Source organism: Phyllobates terribilis, unplaced genomic scaffold, assembly GCF_046119375.1.
Source record: "Phyllobates terribilis strain yellow unplaced genomic scaffold, ASM4611937v1 Scaffold_3__8_contigs__length_932513732, whole genome shotgun sequence".
Taxonomy (NCBI): domain Eukaryota; kingdom Metazoa; phylum Chordata; class Amphibia; order Anura; family Dendrobatidae; genus Phyllobates; species Phyllobates terribilis.
Window position 1 is genome coordinate 862,203,301 of NW_027362763.1, and position 19,295 is coordinate 862,222,595.

The following is a 19,295-nucleotide window of genomic DNA, read 5'->3' on the forward strand; positions in this document are numbered from 1 at the left end:
AGTTGAAGCTTTTATTGGGAACATTTTACGTAACATTTATCCGGCGCTCTAGGCTGAGCACTTACATCGGGGTTTCCATCTAAATTTCCAAGTGATGTAATTCAGATGAAACCCCTGCAGGATCCATTCACTGTAATGAGGCAGCAGAGTTACTCTGGACACCGTCTGGCCTCTGTGTAGCGGTGTCCTTTTTTTCAGAAGTGCACAAAACTGTGGCCAACCGCACTTTTATGCACGCCTAAAACAAATGACACCGTGGGATCCCAGGCTAGACGGCGTCCACAGTGGCCTATATCTGTCTCATTACAGGGAATCTTCCGTCATGGGTTCCGGCTGAATCATGTATTTCAGAGATTTACACGGAAACTCTGGTGTAAGTGCTCAGCGCAGAGCACAGGATAAATGTGGGCAGAGCCTTACTGGGATCTTTGGGGACATAATAAACAAATCAGTAGCAGGTGAAGAATTGGTTTTATTTATTTTTTACGCCGTTCCTAGTGTGATATAACTGATTAGATTACTTTATTCTTCGGGTCGGTGTGATTACAGAGATACCAGATTGATATCGGGTTTTTATGACTGACAGCTGTCACACACTAAAAGACGCTTTTTTTGCAAAATCTAGTTTTTGCATCACCATATTTTGAGAGCTATAATTTTTCCATATTTCGGCCGACAGAGTCATGTGACGGCTTGTTTTTTGCGGGACGAGTTGACATTTTTATTGGTACCATTTTTGGGGACGTGACATTTTTTGATCGCTTTCTATTCCGTTTTTTGGGAGGTAAAATTAACAAAAACAAACAATTCAGGAATTGTTTTTTGAGTTTTTTTTTTATGCCGTTCTGCGTGTGGTAAAAGTGATCAGGCAGCGTTATTCTTCGGGTCAGTACGTTTACAGCGATACTACACTTACTGTATTTTTTTTATGTTTTGGCGCTTTTACACAATAAAACTATTTTATAGAAAAAAATATTTTTTTTGCATTGCTTTATTCTGAGCGCTATAACTTTTTTATTTTTCGGCTGATGGAGCTGTATGGCGGCTTTTTTTTTGCGTAACAAGATGACGTTTTCAGTGGTACCATTTTTATTTCTATTTTGTTTTTTGATCGCATTTTTTTCCACTTTTTGTTTGGCAATATGATGAAAAAGCATATTTTTTTGCTCCGTTTTTTATTTATTTTTATTACGGTGTGCACAGAAGGAGTTAATTAGTGTGACAGTTTTATAGCTCGGGTTGTTTCGGACGCGGCGATACCAAATATGTGTACTTTTTTTGGTTTTGTAAAAATATACGGATTTATTGGTTTAATATTTTATTTATTTATTTTTATTTATTTTGTGATTTTTTTATTAATAGTTTAAAAACTTTTTTTTTACTTTTTTTCACATTTTTTCTTAGTCCCTGTATGGGACATTAATTTTTATTTTTCTGATCTCTGATCTCATGTAATTTAATAGACATATATTACATTACATGAGATCTTCCCTGACTGTTTCAGTCAGAGTCTCCTGTCTGGCTACAGCTGCAGCTGAGCCAGACAGGACACCATATATGGCAGAGCTGGAGGCGGTCATGTGACCTCCAGCTGCCATAGCAACCCCAGGTCCTGGAAGGACTCGGAGGTCTTCGGAGAGGTAAGTTGACGACCCCCTCTCCTCCTGCTGTCTCCTATATGCCGCGATCACTATAGATCACAGCATATAGAAGACAGCTAAGGGTTAACATCACTGGGACCTGATCTAATCAGGTCCCGATGATGTTCCCTGTCAGAGCTAACGCTCTGCACCGGAATCGCAGCGCTTGCAGGACCCTGGGTGTCCTGAGCGCTGCGAGACCACCCACCGTTTTTAAACGTCGGCGCTGCACAGAGCCCGGCAAGCGCCGACGTTTATCTACAGTGGGCGGTCGGGAACCGGTTAATTGTTGGGGGAAAAAGGGTTTAATCAACTCCTGCTGAGCCAACCTGTGCTTATCGCTGTAAATTAACGGAAGTATATAAATCTGCATTTATTATTGTAGTTCTGAAGACCACTCTTCTTCAAGTGAGCAAAAGACAGAAAGTGAACCTGTACAGTCCGAAAGCAGTGATTCCCAGGTATTGTGCAATACGCATACTCTGTACCAATAGAAGGTTTTCAAATCCCTGAATCACATTGAATTTTATTAAAATTTTGACACAGATCAAAAAGACCAAAACTTAAAATTAAAAGAGACTACTCATTTAAGGGGTTGTGCGGTACTTTAAATTACCCCATGTATCCCCTCCCAAGTCCCTAAGACTTTTTGTAAATACCTTATGCTGCTGATAATGCCTGTGAGCAGCGCTATCGGTGGCCGCTCACAGGCATCACGTGACCCCCGGCTGCAGCCGGCTCTGACATCCGCTGATGTCACGACAAGTGCTGGCAGCAGCCGGGGGTCACGATCTTCCTGGTTCCAGGTGGATCTCAGGCTGTGGGCGGGGTTACCCCCCCCCATCACACCGGGCATCCACCGCGCGCTCTGCCTCTCCCCATTCATTGGGATAGTGCGCGGTGGATGTCGGGTGTGACGCGGTGGGTAACCCTGCCCACAACCCAGCAGCCACCGCGGGGACCCCAGTGCTGAGTCACGCCTCACTTGTCGTGACGTCGGCGCTGGGGTCACGTGATGCCTGTGAGCGGCCACCGATAGCGCCTCTCACAGACAGTATCAACAGCAGAAGGTATTTACAAAAAGTCTTGAGGACCTGGGAGGGGATACATGGGCGGGTAATCTAAAGTACCACTCAACCCCTTTAAGTGACATTTATTAGAATAACTAATCTCAGATAATGAATGCATAAATTTTCACTGTATTTGAGTGTGAATAAGTTAGTCTTATTCTTTGTTTCCCTTGTTCTTCACAAGCTGATTAAACTATCAATGATATTAAAATGTGAGGCAACATTTGCACACACTTTTTTGACATTTGGTGCATGTAAAAATAAATGGCAAAAATGTTATGATTTTTAAAAAAAAACATTTTTTGAAGGCATCTTTTGGTTACACACTTTAGACTTTTTTTTCAGAAGTCTGTGGAAAGAAATACCATACTTAGAATTGCTGCATTTTGGAAAAATGCATTTTGATGTGATTTTTTTAATATGTTTGTGCAATATTTTTATATTAGGTTTCATTCAACTCCCCAAAAATGCAGCAAAAACATTCCTAAAATCATTCACTTTGTGTGAAGTCTAAAATGACATGGACACCTCCTTTGTGTGACAATTTTATTTCATTATTTTTACTAAAATTTTGGACTAAAAAATGATTTTGGAAATTGGGTGTAATTAAAAATTTTGCAGTGCTTGGCTTTTATAGATTATTCTCTGCACATTTTCTGCTGTGGAATAAGGTAACTGAGAATCCATCAGTTACCTTTACTGATGGGGAGTTTATAACAAATTTATCTGTCCTGAGCTCCTTTCAGCTCACTTACTACCTCAAGGTTCAGCTTCTTACATGTGTTCTGTAGTCCTAAAAAAAAGCACACAGGAACTCAGAAAAAGACATATAATAGTTACTTAATATGAATGCACAAACTTCTAACGGGGGGTGATCCCTTTTCACAACAAAAATCTGTTATTGGTCCCAGTGGTGGAACCTCTGTGCTTCGTTGCAAGTAGGGGCCAAAGGGGCGTCACTAGGTGCCTACACTGTCTGACCAAGGTCGCACGGCAGCTTAGTCGACTCCGTGAACCAGGGAGGGACCGGGCAGGTGAACCAGGTGCTACTCTGGGACCGACCTTGTATGACAGCAGGTGACTCCCACGGGTCAGATGACAGGAGCTGACCGGTACAGCGGGTAAGCACGGCAGGAAGGCAGACGGGTGGTCCGGGTAGACAAGCGGGCACCACAGGTAACAGGCAGGCGCCTCCAGGTAGGCAGGCTGGCAGGCACGACAGGTAACAGGCAGGAGCCTCCATGTAGGCAGGCGAGCAGGCACGATTGGTTATGGGTAAGTGCTCCGGATAGGCAGGCTGGCAAAGCCCATAGACAGACTGGCAGGTTGGACCGTAGGCAAACTGTCGGGCTGGATTGTAGTCAGGCTGGCGGAGACAGGTAACAGGTAAAGGCTCCGGGTAGGCAGGCTGGCAAAGCCCATAGACCGACTGGCGGACTGGACTGGTAGTCAGACTGGCGGACTGGACTGGTAGTCAGACTGGCGGACTGGACTGGTAGTCAGACTGGCGGACTGGACTGGAAGTCAGACTCGCGGGCAGGACTGACTGGCTGCGGGACCTGAGGGCTGAAGCAACAGTTAGCACACAGAGCAACAACCTTGCACAGGCACCTCCATTTTGGAGGAGGTTCCTTATAAAGGGGAAGTCCTTCGGCCATTGGTCGCGCACTCTATAGGACGGCGTGCGCTGGCCCTTTAAGAGGGAGGGATCGTGCGCGCCCTAAGCACAGTGCCTGGGAAGCTGCGTGCAGCAGGGAGGCCAGAAGACGCCGGACCAGGACCGCGGCGATGAGGGGGATTGCTTCTCTGCCTGGCAGGGGGCAGAGACTCCGATGCTACCGTTCGCCCCCCTTTACGCCCCCTCTTCTTTAGGCCCGCAGGAAATTTTTTAAGAAGATGAGGGGCAATAATGTTCTCCCTGGGCTCCCAAGACCTCTCCTCTGGGCCGAACCCCTTCCAATCCACAAGAAAGAAGGTTTTTCCTCTTACCCTCTTGGTGGCCAAAATGTTCTCTACTTCATAGACGTCCTCAGCGGAGACCGGAGCTGGGGTGGTACCTGGATCATCAGAGAAAGAATTAAGGACAACTGATTTGAGGAGAGATACTCTGATGGAGTTGGGAATCCGTAAGGTGGCCGGAAGTTTCAGCTTGTAAGCCACGGGATTGATTTGGTTCAGAACCTCGAATGGACTGATGAACCGCGGACCCAACTTACACAATGGTATTTTGAGACGAACATATTTGGAGGAGAGCCAGACCTTGTCTCCTGGACGGAATTGAGGCGGATCCAGATGTCTCTTTTCAGCATGTTTCTTCATCCGCTCGGATGATAGAAGAAGAGCAGATCTAGTGTCCTCCCAGATAGCCGAAAATTCACTGACAAGAGACTCCACAGCAGGATTGTCCACTGAAGAGGAGACAGGAATCGAAATTCGGGGGTGGCGACCGTAGACCTCAAAGAACGGAGATTTGGAAGAAGACTCACTCTCATGGTTGGTGTAGGAGAATTCTGCCAAGGGCAGGAGCTCAACCCAATCGTTATGGTGGGCGTTGACAAAGTGCCGAAGAAAGCTGGTAAGGATCTGGTTGATGCGTTCCACTTGACCATTGGACTGAGGATGATAAGCAGAGGAGAAATCCAAAGAGACATCCAGCAGCTTGAACATAGCTCTCCAGAAGCGCGAGGTGAACTGAACTCCGCGATCCGACACAATGTGGAGGGGTAGGCCGTGAAGACGGAAGATGTGGTGGATGAAGTCTTTAGCCAGTACAGATGCGGACGGAAGACCAGGTAACGGGATGAAGTGGGCCATTTTGGAAAAGCGGTCAGTGACCACCCAAATGATTGTACAACTGGCAAAAACAGGGAGATCTGTGATAAAGTCCATCGGTATATGTTGCCACGGTGCGGAAGGCACGGGAAGAGGCAGGAGACGGCCAGATGGAAAGTGCCTGGGAACCTTGTTACGGGCACAGGAGGAACAAGCCGCGACACAGTCCGCAACATCCTTGCGCAGAGAAGACCACCAATAGTGTTGGGCGATGAGCTGAAAGGTCTTCCTCTGGCCAGCGTGACCGGCTAGTTTGGATGAATGACCCCAGAGTAGAACCTTCTTCCGATCCAGAATCGCTACAAAGGTCTTACCGGGTGGAAGATGAGACAGGTCCAACGGAGCCACAGTCATTACTTTGGAGGGACCAATGATATGTAGAGGCTCCTATTCTTGATCGGAAGACAGGAATGAGCGGGATAATGCGTCAGCCTTAATGTTCTTGTCTGCCGGACGGTAATGCAGAGTAAAGCAGAATTGGGCAAAGAACAGAGACCACCGGGCCTGACGCGGATTAAGTCTTTGGGCGTTCTGTAAATAAGCGAGGTTTTTGTGGTCAGTGTAGATGACCACTGGGTGCAGAGCCCCTTCCAGCAAGTAGCGCCACTCCTCCAGCGCTAATTTGATGGCCAGCAGCTCACGATCTCCTATGGAGTAGTTGCGCTCGGACGAGGAGAAGAGCTTGGAGAAGAAGCCGCAGGTTACCATTTTCCCGGACGCGGATTTCTGTTTGAGCACTGCTCCGGTTACGGAGGAGGATGCATCAACCTCCAGGAAGAACTGCTTGTTGCAATCCGGACGGTGCAGCACAGGGGCAGAAGAGAAGGCTTGTTTAAGGGAGACGAAGGCCTTTTCCGCTTCGGAGGTCCATTCCCTGGGATTTTCTCCCTTATGGGTGAGCGCGGAGATGGGAGCAGTCCGGGAGGAGAAATGAGGAATGAAAAGACGGTAATAATTTGCGAAGCCCAGGAATCGCTGAATCGCCTTCAACCCCTCCGGTCGGGGCCACTTTAAGATGGCAGACAACTTCTCGGGATCCATCCGAAGCCCGGTTTCGGAGATAATATAGCCCAGGAACGGTAGGGAGGTCTGCTCAAAAAGGCATTTCTCGAATTTAGCATATAGGCGATTCCTCCGGAGTCTTAGCAGAACCTAGCGAACATCCCTCCGGTGTGAGGTCAGATCCGGAGAGAAAACCAACATATCGTCCAGGTACACCACCACGCAAGAATACTGGAGATCACGGAAGATGTCGTTAACCAGCTCCTGGAAGACGGCTGGAGCATTACAGAGCCCAAAGGGCATCACGCGGTATTCGTAGTGACCGTCCCGGGTGTTGAATGCCGTCTTCCACTCGTCTCCCTGGCGAATTCTGACCAGATTGTATGCCCCATGAAGATCAAGCTTGGTGAAGATCTTCGCGCCTTTAAGGCAGTCAAACAGCTCCGAGATGAGAGGCAGGGGGTACTTATTTTTGATGGTTATCTGGTTAAGACCCCTGTAGTCAATACACGGACGAAGAGAGCCATCTTTCTTCTTAACGAAGAAGAATCCTGCTCCAGCCGGGGAGGTGGATTTCCGGTTAAATCCCCTAGCAAGATTCTCTTCTATGTATTCAGACATGGCCCGGGTCTCGGTCAGCGACAAGGGGTAGATTTGCCCACGGGGAGGAGAAGCACCCGGTACCAGATCGATGAGGCAATCATACGGCCTTTGTGGTGGTAGAGTCGAGCGGTCCTAGACAATGGAGTTTCCCGGCCTCACCGGGCAGGAACGGATCAGATGCTCTATACTGCCGCAATTGAAGCAACTCCCCTCGGTCCGGCGTGTCTCCTGGCTAGACTTGACCATCTTGGTTCGGTCAATTTGCATGGGCTCGGGCGAGCGTGCCCGGGGAATTGCTGGAGGCAAGGCTGGCTTTTGAAGGTTGGAGCGAGATGCGGAAATCTTCTCTCCCAGGTCGTCTGTTTAGCACGCTCCAGAAAACGAATGTTAATCCGGGTAGCTAATGACACCAGGTCGTCCAGGGTGGGAGGGAGGTCACGACCGGCTAGCTCATCCTTAATCCGTCCGGAAAGACCCTCCCAAAAGGTGGACACCAGGGCCTCGTTGTTCCAGGCAAGTTCAGATGCGAGAGTCCGGAAACGTACGGCATACTGGCCCACAGTGAGACTCCCTTGGCGGAGACGGAGAAGTGAGGAGGCTGTAGAAGATTTTCGTCCTGGTTCATCGAAGACCTTCCGGAAGTCAGCGAGGAAAGCCTGTAGATCAGACACCAGGGGATCTCCTCTCTCCCACAGAGAGTTTAGCCATGCCAGTGCCTCTCCGGTGAGGTGAGACATGATGAATGCCACCTTAGCCCAGTCGGACGTGAACTGATGTGCCAGGAGCTCAAAGTACAGTGTTCACTGGTTTATGAAGCCTTGAGATAAGGCGGGGTCACCAGCAAAACGTGCAGGCGCAGAGAGTCAGGGTCCAGAGCCGAGTGCCATAGCGCCACTGAGTTGAGGTGCCGCTGGAGCGGGTGCCGCTCGGCTAGAGGCAGACATAGACGGGGTGGACAGCGTGTCCAGGATAGTTTCCTGTTGGGATCTCTGACGTGATACCTCCTGGTACAGGTCAGAGAGCGAAGGAGCCTGGGTGCCACCGGGTTCCATGGCCTATGCAAACTGTTACAGGTCCGGGTGGTGGAACCTCTGTGCTTCGGTGCAAGGAGGGGCCAGAGGGGCGTCACTAGGTGCCTACACAGTCTGACCAAGGTCGCACGGCGGCTTAGTCGACTCCGTGAACCAGGGAGGGACCGGCAGGTGAACCAGGTGCTACTCTGTGACTGACCTTGTATGAGGGCAGGTGACTCCCACAGGTCAGATGACTGGAGCTGACCGATACAGGGGGTAAGCACGGCAGGTAGGCAGACAGGTGGTCCGGATAGGCAAGCGGGCACCACAGGTAACAGGCAGGCGCCTCCAGGTAGGCAGGCTGGCAGGCACGACAGGTAACAGGCAGGATCCTCCAGGTAGGCAGGCTGGCAGGCACGACTGGTTATGGGTAAGTGCTCCGGATAGGCCGGCTGGCAAAACCCATAGACAGACTGGCAGGTTGGACCGTAGGCAAACTGTCGGGCTGGATTGTAGTCAGGCTGGCGGAGACAGGTAACAGGTAAAGGCTCCGGGTAGGCAAGCTGGCAAAGCCCATAGACAGACTGGCGGGCTGGACCGTAGACAGACTGTCGGGCTGGACTGGTAGTCAAACTGGTGGACTGGACTGGTAGTCAGACTGGTGGACTGGACTGGAAGTCAGACTGGTGGGCAGGACCGACTGGCAGCGTGACCTGAGGGCTGAAGCATCAGTTAGCACACAGAGCAACAACCTTGCACAGGCACCTCCATTTTGGAGGAGGTGCCTTATAAAGAGGAAGTCCTCCGGCCATTGGCCGGGGACTCTATAGGATGGCGCGCACTGCCCCTTTAAGAGGGAGGGAGCGCACGCGCCCTAAGTACAGTGCCCGGGAAGCTGCGTCCACCAGCAGCAGCAGGGAGGCCAGAAGACGCCGGAACAGGACCGCGGCGGTGAGGGGAACGGCGTCTCTGCCTGGCAGGGGGCAGAGACGCCGATGCTACAAAATCTAAGTGAAAGAAGGTGGCTTCAGCTTCCAATAATCATTGATTTGCTTTAATAACTTATCACAAATGCAGAAACAAAAGCAACCTTTCTACCCCTTTATAAATCTGGGTCTTAGTTTGACAAAAACCCATATATATAATAGGTTTAAAATGTTGATGTTTCTGTATTTCTGATGACATAACAAAGAAAATTGAGCATTATTGTATCCTGAAGCTGCCTTCTTTACAACAGTGCAACTTTGATTTTTAGCCAAAAATATATGCATTAAAGAAGCACTCCCATCAAAGTTTTTGTCCTCTTATTATATAGCACTGTGTACTTACAATTGCTCATTTTGCCTTTCGACCCAGTTATTTCTTCTCATCTCTCTGCTCTTTGTACAAACATGAAGTATTTTTCCCCTGCATTCATCATTCCGCTCTTCAACTCCTGACCCAGCTGCTCCCTTCTCTCCTTGCCAGGGACTTTTGCAGTGTCTTATGACTCATACGGGGAAAATTGATCTCCTGTTTCTACATAGAGCTTAGAAGGATTCAGCTAGTCTGTTTTTAATTATGTGATGTCATACAGTAGACGTAATGGAAAATAGAAATATTGTTTGGGTAGAAGAGCAAAATGAGCAATTTTATGTACACAGTGCTGTGTAATATTATATTTGCAATATATTAAGAGGATAAAAATGTTGATACGAGTGCTTCTTTAAGATAAAAAAACATTCCCCCGAAGATGTACATATCCTTTAGGTAAAGCTCACCTGAAGCTGACTTTCCCATATTTTGATGCCTTATGAATAATGCAGGGCTGTGGAGTCCGTAAGCCAAATCTCCGACTCCGACTCCTCAATTTCCATGACACCAACTCCGACTCCACGACTCCGACTCCCTCATACATGGCTCATGTTTAAGTGATAAATTTACTGTAGCACAGATTCATCTCAGCTAAAATTCTAGACCCTTAGATCAGGAATAGGACAGACATTTATAGGACATTTCATAACTTTCCCAAATTCTTATGAAAAAATATTCCCCACAAACTGCATTGAACTACTGTACCCAATTTATTATATATTTTAGGAGTCTGAGTCGGTCCATTTTATACCGACTCTGACTCCACAGCCCTGGAATAATGTGTTACCTATGTATGTTCTTATTTCAGTTTTTATCCAATGAAACCTCATCTGGACCAAGCAAACCACAGAGGTGAGCTCATTTTATCTTTTTGAAATGAATTGAATGGTCACTGTCATTTCAACAAACTTTGCATAAATCAATAGTACGGGCGAAAATAAGAAACCTTTATATTTGTAGTATATTTTATCTTTTTAGAGAAATATGCTTCTTTCTTTTCTTATGAGCCACTTCTTCCCCTTCCTCATCTTCCTGTGCAAATCATTCAGTTTGCAAAAACAGAAAAAAAATCCATCTAGTTAAAAGGAAGATGGACTTACAACTAAGTGAGGTGTCAGGTCATACCACCTATTATACTCTATGGAGAGTAAAATAGCAAGGAGGAGTGAGGAGCACTCAGCACAGTAAGAGACCAGACAGACAGTAGCAGATTGTGATACAGCTTCTAGCAACTTTATTTGACTTCAGTGCTGGATTCACAGCCACACAGCTCAGTACTGCTGTATAATATTCCCCATGCTACTTCTGTAAGTGTGCTACAGGAATCAGTCTCTCTGTGTATACAGTATAGGGGACACATTGGAGCAGCAAGTCACCATCCTATAGATCAGAGACACCTGAAATATGGAGATAGAGCCTGGAAAACTGATGAGAAATTCAGGAAACAAATCGCATAATGACCAGAAATAGTGTTACTTCTCTTGTACACAAATATGACAGCTTATTTTTAAAAGTACCTGAAATGACAGGTACCCTTTAAATGGGTTGACCACTTTTTGCTAAAAATTATAAAATGACAAACTGCTGTGTACAGGCATGGAAGACCCTAACCCCCTTATTTTTTTTACTGTAAGACCTCTTTTTTACAGTCCTCCAAACTGGTTACAACATATAGGACATACAAATGGCATATCTATTTAATTGATTCCTGAAAAATACACCTATTGGGTCAAAATGCTCACTACACCCTTCAATAAGGTTTGTATTTTCCAAAAAGGGGACATTTCTTGGAGATAAAGTGGGCTCTTTAATTATTTTACTTCAGAGTATACAGAGTTGTGGGACATTGCTGTTTAAATCACCAAAATAGCTTGCCCCTGCGTGCCAACAAAAAAATATGTCCAGTAACGTTATAAATTTCTGTATCATGAAAGGGAATCTGTCAACACATTTGAGCTACGTAACTTATTAATATGGGTATACAGGTTATTGACTGCTGAGAAAAGTCCTACCTGTATGTCTAATGGATGTTGCCTTGTTGTTGAGAAATCCACTTTTATCCAGTTTTGTAAATGAGACCTTCCAGGCTATGTGGAGGACTCTGTCCAAAAGATTACTCTGCCTCTGCACCTCATTATCCCAGGTATCACCTCTGTCCCTGTGACGTTGTGTGCTTGTCTGGAAATCTTGCCCTGCTATAGGCATATTCTTCACGTTCCCTATGCACAGGCACTTCCGCTCCCAGTGTTCTCCTGTGCTCAGCAACCTTGCTCTACACAATACCAGTGACTTGCCTGCGCAGAAGGAATGTGAGCCTATGCCCAAAGCAGGGTGGAACACTGAAGAGGAACGCCGGGAATGCGTGGAAGAGCACCCGCCATCAAAGGGACAGAGTGACACTGTGGCAGGTGGTACATAGGATAAGGAAGTGCAGAGGCAGAGTTATCTGCCTGGCAGCGTCCTCTCCATAGCCTAGGAGGACTCATTTACATAATCGGATAACCGGATTTCATATCAACAAGGCATCTGATATGAGGCACTCAGGGATGACTTTTTTTTAAGCATTCTATAACCTCTATGCCCATATTAATAGGTTAGTTAGCTCAAAATATAGTGATGCAAAAACTTTTTTTTGCAAGCAAAAAAGCGTGTTTTTTGCCAAACATAAAAAAACAATAAAAATTTGGTATCACTGTAATCGCAGCAACCTGAAAAATAAAGTCATCTAATCAATTATACCGCATGAGGAACGGCGTATAAAATAAATAAAACCAATTCTTTACCTGCTGCTGTTTATTTGTTCATTCTGCCTCCCAAAGATTGCAGTAAGGCTCGACCCATATCCATCCTGCGCTCTACGCTGAGCGCTTACACCGGGGTTTCCCTGTAAATCCCTGTAAATATATGATTCACACGGAACACCCGGCGAAAGGTTCCCTATAATGAGGCAGATGGAGACACTGTGGACGCCATCTGACCTATGATCCGGTGGTGTCCCTCTTTTTCAGTGTGCATAAAACCGCGGTCGGCCACAGATTTGTGCACTTCTTAAAAGGACAATGCTGAACAGAGGCCAGACGGAGTCCAAAGTAACTCTGCTGCCTCATTATAGTGAATGGATCCCTCGGTGGTTTCATTTCAATCACGTCATTCGGAGATTTCGATGGAAACAACGATATACAGTACAGACCAAAAGTTTGGACACACCTTCTCATTTAAAGATTTTTCTGTATTTTCATGACTATGAAAATTGTACATTCACACTGAAGGCATCAAAACTATGAATTAACACATGTGGAATTATATACTTAACAAAAAAGTGTGAAACAACTGAAAATATGTCTTATATTCTAGGTTCTTCAAAGTAGCCACCTTTTGCTTTGATGACTGCTTTTCACACTCTTGCCATTCTCTTGATAAAGCGCAGGATAAATGTTATCCAAAATGTTATGTCAAATGTGCCCAATAAAAGCTTCAACTCAATCCAAAAATAAAGCAAGCCCCCACTCATGTCCATCATCTGTTGAAGGAAATATAGGGGTTCCACATTACTGGTAGTACAAAGGCTCTAGAAAAGTGCCCCCAAAAGAAATCCAACGAAATCTGCACTCCCAACCTCAAATGCCCCCCTTCCTTCTGAGCCCCACAGTGTGCCTAAACCACATTTAGCATTTCTGTAGCGATGAGAGCCTGCTTAAATTAGCATGTCTCCAGAAGCACGAGCTTGGCACAATGTACTGGTCACTACAGCATATCCACTGCTGCTTGTTTCTGGAAAACACCCATGGAGTCAAATCATCACTACACCTGTAGATAAATTCCCAGAGGGGTTTCATTTCCAAAATTGGGTCACTTAAGGGGTGAGTTTGCTCGTCTGGCACTTAGGGTTTCTGTATATGGAGTCTGCGATAATTTGTTCTCCAAGAATAGCGCTCCTTCCCTCCCGAGTCTCGCCGTGTGGTTAAGCAGTACTGTACAGGTACATATGGGAGATTTCCGCATTCAGCAGAAATTGTGTGACAAATTTTGGTGCCATTTTTACTCCTTTCCCATGTGAAAATGTAAAATCTCGGGCTAAAATAAAATTTTGGTGGTAAAAATGTAATTATTTTTTATTTACTACCCAATGGTATAAAATTCTGTGACACACCTTTGGTGTCAATATGATCACTGCACCCTTAGATTAATTCACTGAGAGGTGTAGTTTGTAAAATGGGGTCACTTATTTTTATGCTGTTCTGGCACCTCAGGGGCTCTACCGTTGTGACATGGCACCGTCAAACCATAACAGCAAAATCTGTACTATAATATGGCGCTCCTTCCCTTCTGAGTTTTGCACTGTGCCTGAAAAGTATTTTCCGTTTTACATGTAGGGTATTGGCGCAATCAGGAGAAATTGCACAACAAACTGAGAGGTCCATTTTTTCCTATTAACCCTTATAAAAAATTAAAAACTTGAGGCTGAAACAACATTTTAGTGGTAAAAATGTAATGTAATGTATTCTTTCTTCACTGCCCAATGGTATAAAATTCTGTGAGGCACATGTGGTGTCAACATGCTCACTGCACCTCTAGATGAATTTATTAGGGGGTGTAGTTGGTAAAATGGGGTCACTTAAAGATGGTTCTGCTGTTCTGGCACCTCAGGGGCTCTGCCAATGTGACATAGTACCCTTAAACCATTCCAGCAAAATCTGCACTCCAATATGGCGCTCCTTCTCTTCTGAGCGTTGCACTGTGCCTTAAAAGTGTTTTTCGACCACATATGAGGTATTTGCTTATTCAGGAGAAAATGAATAGTACAATTTGTTACACAATTTCTCCTGTTAATAAAATTAAAAACTTGTGGCCAAAGCAACATTTCAGCAGAAAAAAATGGTAATTTTCCATTTACTCAGCCCAATTCTGTGAATTGCCTGAGGGTTACAGAAGTTGTCCAGTACTTTAGATTACCCCCCCCCAATGTATCCCCCCTGGGCCCCTAAGGATTTTTGTAATCAGCTTACGTTGCAGATACTGCCTGTAACCGGCGCTATCCTTGGCTGCTCACAGGCATCATGTGACATCGCGCTGACGTCACGACAAGTGAGGCGTGACTCAGCGCTGAGGTCCCCACGGTGGCTGCTGTGTTGTGGGCGGGGTTAACCCCCGTGTCACATCCAGCATCCACCGCGCGCTTTCCCAATGAATGAGGAGAGGCAGAGCGTGATGCCTGTGAGCGGCCAGTGATAGCGCCGCTCACAGGCAGTATCTGCAACATAAGCTAATTACAAAAATCCTTAGGGGCCCCGGGGGGATACATGGGTGGGGTGGGGTAATCTAAAGTACTGAACAACCCCTTTAAAAATGCGCACTACACCTCTAGATGAATGCTTTAAGAGGTGTAGTTTCCAATATAGGGTCACTTGTGGGTATTTCTGCTGTTTTGGCATGTCAGGGGCTCGTCAAATGTGACATGGCGTCCGCTATGTATTCCAGCCAAAATTGTGCTCGAGAATTCAGTTGGCACTCTTTCTATTCTGAGCCCTGCCGTGCGCCCAAACAGCAGTTTTCTACCACATATGGGGTATTGGCGTACTCAGGAGAAATCGCATAACACATTTTGGGTTCATTTTTCTCTTGTTACTGTTATGATCTGCTACAAGAACTAAGGAAAGATAGGAAAACTGTCCCTACAATAGGACTAAGCTGATTCCCTACGATGCTGCGGGCAACCTGTTCCTTGTGAACAGACCCGCCTTCGTCATCAACTAGTCTGAACGCAGACCTATAGATATAAGGGAGAGGTCCCTAAAAGTACTAAGTACTGGGACAATATTGGACACCTCCTAGCAGAAGTTGTAGCGGAGCAAAAAGACAAACAGACAAAAATACTTAGAGGTCCAAGGACCAAGCAAACTATAGAGATAGGTACAAAGCACCTGGCTAGATTAAGAGTCAAAGTAACACTGAAGTCCAGCAAAGCCAGAAGGGAGGAGCTGGAATAAATAGGCAGCAGGTCACGTGACCACAAAATAGAATAAAACTAACAGGAGGATTCTAACAGTACCCCCTCTTCTATGAGGATCCTCCGGATCCTCCAGGCCCAGGCCTATCAGGAAACCTCCTGTGGAACGCTCTGATAAGTCTAGGAGCAGAGACATCATCTGCCCTTACCCAGGAGTTATCCTCAGGACCGAAACCTTTCCAAGCGACGAGATACTGCAATCTCCCTCTATGCCTTCTGGAATTCAGGATACGAGAAATTTCATATTCACCGTCTTCCACCACCGGAGGAACTATTTAATTTTATTTAAAATTATTTAATATATTTATTAATGATCTAGTGGAAGGGTTGCATAGTAAAATAGCAATATTTGCAGATGATACTAAACTTTGTAAAGTACTTAATACAGATGAGGATAGGGCACAGCTACAGTAGGATTTAGATAAATTGGGGAGTTGGGCCAAAAAATGGCAAATGGAGTTCAATGCCGATAAATGTAAGGTCATGCACATGGGAAAGAAAAACAGCAGTCACCCATACATATTAAATGGGAAACCGTTGGGGAAATCTGACATGGAGAAGGACCTGGGCGTCTTGGTTAACAGCAAATTAAATTGGAGTGCCCAGTTTCAGGCAGCAGCTGAGAAGGCAAATAGAGTCATGGCATGCATCAGAAGAGGAATAGGGGCATATGATGAGAACATTGTTCTTCTTCTGTATAAAGCGCTGGTAAGGCCGCACTTAGAATATTGTGCACAGTTCTGGGCTCCCGTGCTCAGGAAAGACATATTGGAGCTAGAGAGGGTACAAAGGAGGGCAACTAAGGTAATAAAGGGAATGGAGGGACTAGAATACCCAGAGAGGTTGTCAAAATTAGGCCTATTTACGTTGGAAAAGAGAAGGCTTAGGGGAGACCTCATAAACTTGTATAAATACATCAGGGGGCAGTACAGAGATCTCTCCCATGACCTGTTTATACCAAGGATGGTGACAAAGACGAGGGGGCACACTATGCGTCTGGAGGAAAGGAGGTTCCTGCACCAGCATAGAAGGGGATTCTTTACGGTCAGAGCCGTGAGACTCTGGAACTCTCTGGGAGAGGAAGTGGTGATGTCCAACTCACTTAATGAGTTCAAGAGAGGCCTGGACGCCTTTCTTGAGAACAATAAAATTACATCTTATGCTTAGTGATAGTTAATTAATCCAGGGATTTAGTCTGACTGCCAGATTGGAGTCGGGAAGTGAATTTTTCCTCAATGATGTAAATTGGCCTATACCGCATGTTTTTTTTTTTTGTCTTCCCCTGGATCAACGCTGCGGAATAGCTGCAGTGCACAAGAAATAGGCTGAACTGGATGGACGCTTGTCTTTTTTCGGCCTTATAAACTATGTAACTGTGACAGTGGCATCCCTATCCGATACATCAGCTTTTTTCAACAAGGAAACATGAAACACCGGATTAATCTTCCAGGAGGAGGGAACCTCCAACCTAACAGCAGACTGGTTAACCACCTGAAGCACCTTAAATGGTCCCACAAACTTCGGACCCAATTTCTTAGAAGGAATCCTCAACCGCAGATTCTTTGAGGACAACCAAACCATGTCACCGACAGTAAACAAAACCTCTTGACGTTTCCTGTTAAAATACTTCTTAGACTTTTTGTTAGCCTCTTGAAGGTAACAACGTACATCAGTCCAAACTCTCTCCAAATCACCGGAAAAATTCTCCTCCGGCACAGCCGACACCAATTTGGAGAACGAACCAAACGACGGATGTCTCCCAGTACAACAAAAACATGGAGAACACCCAGCAGAAGAGGATGTATGGTTGTTAAGAGCAAATTCAGCAAGTGGCAGAAACTCAGACCACCCCTCTTGATTGTCTGCCACAAAACAACGCAAAAACTGCTCAACATCCTGATTCTTTCTTTCTGTCTGTCCATTAGACTCAGGATGATACCCAGATGAAAATGACAAATGTACTCCCAACCTGTCACAAAAGGCACGCCAAAAACGAGCCACAAACTGAGGTCCCTTATCAGAAACAATGTCGGTGGGAACTCCATGGAGTCTGACAATTTCCTTGACAAAAGCCTTAGCGAGTGTCTTAGCGCAGGGTAGTTTAATGACAGGAACCAAGTGACACATCTTGCTAAAACGGTCCACGACCACCCAGATGACAGTGAAACCCTCGGACACAGGAAGGTCAGTAATAAAATCCATTGCAAGATGCGTCCAAGGTGCACTAGGAACCTCCAGAGGGCAAAGCAACCCCGCAGCAGGAGCATGTGAAGCCTTTGATCTAGCACACACCGTACATTGACGCACCCATTTAATGATTTCCTTCTGCCACCCAGGCCACCAAAAACTGCGACCTACCAGTCTCTTAGTCTCAGAAATTCCTGGATGACCTGCCAACTGAGACTCATGATACTCCACAAACAACTCTCTCCTAAAGGTTCTAAGTACAAACAACCTCCCATGGGGAGTGTTAGATGGGGCATCCTCCTGGGCTTTCAGAATCCCATCTTCCACAACGGAGTCCAATGCTGCTATCACAACTCCTTCCTGTAAAATGCTCTCCTCCTCCTCGGTACCAACCATGGGAGAAAAGCTGCGAGATAAAGCATCAGCTTTAACATTCTTAGTACCCGGGATGTAAGTAACAGAAAAATTAAACCGCGAAAAAAACAGTGCCCACCTAGCCTGACGGGCATTCAAGCGTTTGGCAGCATCTAGATAGATCAGATTCTTATGATCAGTGAAAACCTGAATGGGAAATTTAGCACCTTCCAAGAAATGACGCCAATGTTCAAATGCGAGTTTGATAGCCAGCAATTCCCGATTACCAACATCGTAATTAAGTTCGGTTTCAGAAATTTTTTTTTAAAAAAAAGCACAGGGATGAACCCCATCCTTGTTCTCCTGAGACAAAACTGCACCGACCCCCACCGAAGAAGCATCAACCTCGACCAAAAAAGGCTTAGTCTCATCAGGCTGCATAAGGATGGGGGCAGAACTGAACCTCTCCTTGAGATACACAAAAGCTTCAATGGCCTCAGTAGTGCACTGGACAGTATCCGCACCTTTCCTGGTGAGATCGGTCAGCGGCTTAACAATTATAGAAAAACTAGATGGTGGCCCGATTCTAACGCATCGGGTATTCTAGAATATGTATGCGGCCGACCGGGCGCAATTAGCAGAACGGTGTTTAAATTTGGCGCCAAAATCGCTGATTGGTCGAGGCCGCTGGCCGCGACCAATCAGCGATTTTGGTGCAAAATTTAAACAACGATCTGCTGATTGATCGCGGCCGTCAGCCGCGACTAATTAGCGATTTTGGGGCCAAATTTAAACCCCGCTCTGCTGATTGGTCGCGGTCGCCGGCCTCAACCAATCAACAGAGCGTTGTTTAAATTTGGCACCAAAATCGCTGATTAGTCACGACCGCGACCAATCAGCAAAGAGGTGTTTAAATTTGGCGACAATACTGCTAATTGGTCGCGGCCGGCGACCGTGACCAATCAGCAGAGCGATGCAGAGCGGGGTTTAAATTTGGCACCAAAATCGCTGATTGGTCGCCGGCCTCGACCAATCAGCAGAGCGTTGTTTAAATTTGGCGCAAAAATTGCTGATTGGTCGTGGCCGGCGGCCTGAACCAATCAGCAGAGCGTTGTTTAAATTTGACGCCAATCTCGCTGATTGGTCGAGGCCGCCAGCCGCGACCAATCAGCAGAACGTTGTTTAAATTTGGCGCCAATCTCGCTGATTGGTCGCGGATGGCGGCCGCGACCAT

At 46.2% G+C, this 19,295-nt stretch overlaps 1 protein-coding gene across 3 annotated transcripts in view; it reads left to right on the top strand.

The window, feature by feature from the left end:
• LOC141257725 (interferon-induced, double-stranded RNA-activated protein kinase-like) overlaps positions 1-19,295 on the top strand; it is a 151,110-nt gene that overhangs the window by 64,904 nt on the left and 66,911 nt on the right. For all 3 annotated transcript variants that reach the window (XM_073672621.1, XM_073672622.1, XM_073672624.1), the window contains exons 9-10: positions 2,026-2,101; positions 10,322-10,365. In XM_073672621.1, the coding sequence (XP_073528722.1) occupies positions 2,026-2,101; positions 10,322-10,365 (120 nt within the window). The remainder of the gene's footprint in view (positions 1-2,025; positions 2,102-10,321; positions 10,366-19,295) is intronic.